The 1,910-nt window shown below is 38.8% G+C and overlaps 1 protein-coding gene across 1 annotated transcript; it reads left to right on the top strand.

The window, feature by feature from the left end:
* The first annotated feature begins 1,084 nt into the window (after nt 1-1,084).
* Nucleotides 1,085-1,677, top strand: LOC140177624 (uncharacterized). Its single transcript, XM_072210760.1, has 2 exons — nt 1,085-1,278; nt 1,392-1,677. The coding sequence occupies exons 1-2, from the start codon at nt 1,085-1,087 to the stop codon at nt 1,675-1,677; spliced, it is 480 nt and encodes a 159-aa protein (XP_072066861.1).
* The last annotated feature ends 233 nt before the right edge of the window (nt 1,678-1,910 follow it).

The following is a 1,910-nucleotide window of genomic DNA, read 5'->3' as shown; positions in this document are numbered from 1 at the left end:
TCTAGTTTGTTTCCTTACTTGCTATTTTATTTATTCCATATTCTTAATTCTTGTTTAGAGTGGTAATTGGATTATTTTGGATTTATTAATGCAAAGGATTACTTTTATTTTTAATTAGTTTTCAATCCCTATTTTATTTAGTTTATCATGTCTTCTTCTTATATTTTTATGAGCATTATATTCATGTCAATGGAGTAGATTCCCTACTTGACATGGGGGTTAATTAAAAGGAGATACTTAAGTTGGAAGGCTTAAGTGAATATTAAACTAGAAGTTGTTGGCTAGTTCTGTATTTACTAACGCTAAACCTTCCCAAGGAAGAGGACTAGGATTTGCGAATAAGAGCTAGCTCAATCACTTGAATTTCCTTTATTTAGTAAGGGTTAACTAAGTGAAAACAACAACCTTTTTGATACTACACTTAAGAGAGCCCAACAAGGATAGAACTTCCAATTAATCATTCCCCGAGTTAAGGCTTTTTATTTAGAATATTAATAATCATTCTTTATTTTATTGCTTTAATTTACAATTATTTAATTGCTCATTATCCAACTCGTTGGGAGACGACTTGGGACTCATACTCCCAGTATTTTTATTTTAAATCTTTGTGACACCTTTCTAAATTGGTAAGGTGGATTTTAGCTGGTTAAGAGCTATACTCGCAACGCTATTCTTATATTACAAATCTCTTAATTGGCCTAACTTCCACCGCGCACCAGTGATCGTGGATCGCTTAACCAAATCTGCTCACTTTCTGCCTATCTGAGTGAACTGTTCTATGGAAGAGTTAGCAAGGTTGTATATAAAGGAGATAGTAAGGTTGCATGGTGTGCCATCGAGCATAGTGTCGGACCGAGATCCTCGATTCACTTCAAGGTCTTAGGGAGCTTTCCAAAGAGCTTTTGGTACGAAGCTATGTCTCAGTACCGCATATCACCCGCAAACTGATGGACAGTCGGAAAGAACTATTCAGATGTTGGAAGATATGCTAAGAGCATGTGTGTTGGATCAACCTGGAAGTTGGGATCATTATATGCCATTAGTGGAGTTTGCGTATAACAACAGCTTTCATGCGAGCATTGGGATGGCTCCGTATGAAGCCTTGTATGGATGGAAGTGCCAGTCTCCACTTTGTTGGTATGAATCTGGTCAAGCAAGTGTTTTGGGTCCTGATGTAATAGCAGATACTACTGAGAATATCAAGAAGATTCGAGCAAGGATTCTAACTGCTCAGAGTCGAAAGAAGGGTTATGCGGACCAGAGAAGGAAACCGCTAGAGTTTGAAGTGGGAGAACATGTATTTCTTCGGGTGACACCGACAACTGGGATCGAAAGAGCAATCGAGACCAAGAAGTTGAACTCAAGATACATAGAACCGTTTGAGATTTTAGAGGATTCAGGCTGGTGGTGTATCAAGTTACCTTGCCACCTCATCTGTCTAACTTGCATGACGCATTCCACGTGTCACAACTCTGTAAGTACACGTCAGATGTGGCTCATGTGTTGGAGCCTGAATCGGTCGAGTTGAAAGAGAAATTGACTTTCCAAGTAACGCCAGTGAGGATCGATGACATTAGTGTGAAGAAGCTACGGAGGAAGGACGTTTCATTGGTTAAAGTTGCCTGGGAGCGAGCAGGAGTAGAAGAGCATACATGGAAATTGGAGTCTGAAATGTGAAAGGATTATCCCGAGCTTTTCTCAGATAATTCAAATTTTGAGGGCAAAATTTCTTATTTGGTGGGAAGAATGTAAGAACCACAACTAATCAACCGGTTAATTAAGTGATTAATTGCCCTAATTAGACTTCGAGAAGTTAGAGTGAGAATTTGAGGATTTGAAGGTGATTTTCGGACTCAGTCGGTCTTTCTGAGTCAGAAAATGTACTTTCTGCGGAAAACCGTAAAAAACCA

Source organism: Arachis hypogaea, chromosome 13 (genome assembly GCF_003086295.3).
Source record: "Arachis hypogaea cultivar Tifrunner chromosome 13, arahy.Tifrunner.gnm2.J5K5, whole genome shotgun sequence".
In the NCBI taxonomy this organism is placed as follows: domain Eukaryota; kingdom Viridiplantae; phylum Streptophyta; class Magnoliopsida; order Fabales; family Fabaceae; genus Arachis; species Arachis hypogaea.
Note: the sequence above shows the minus strand (reverse complement) of the source record. Positions and strands in the feature narration are given on the sequence as shown.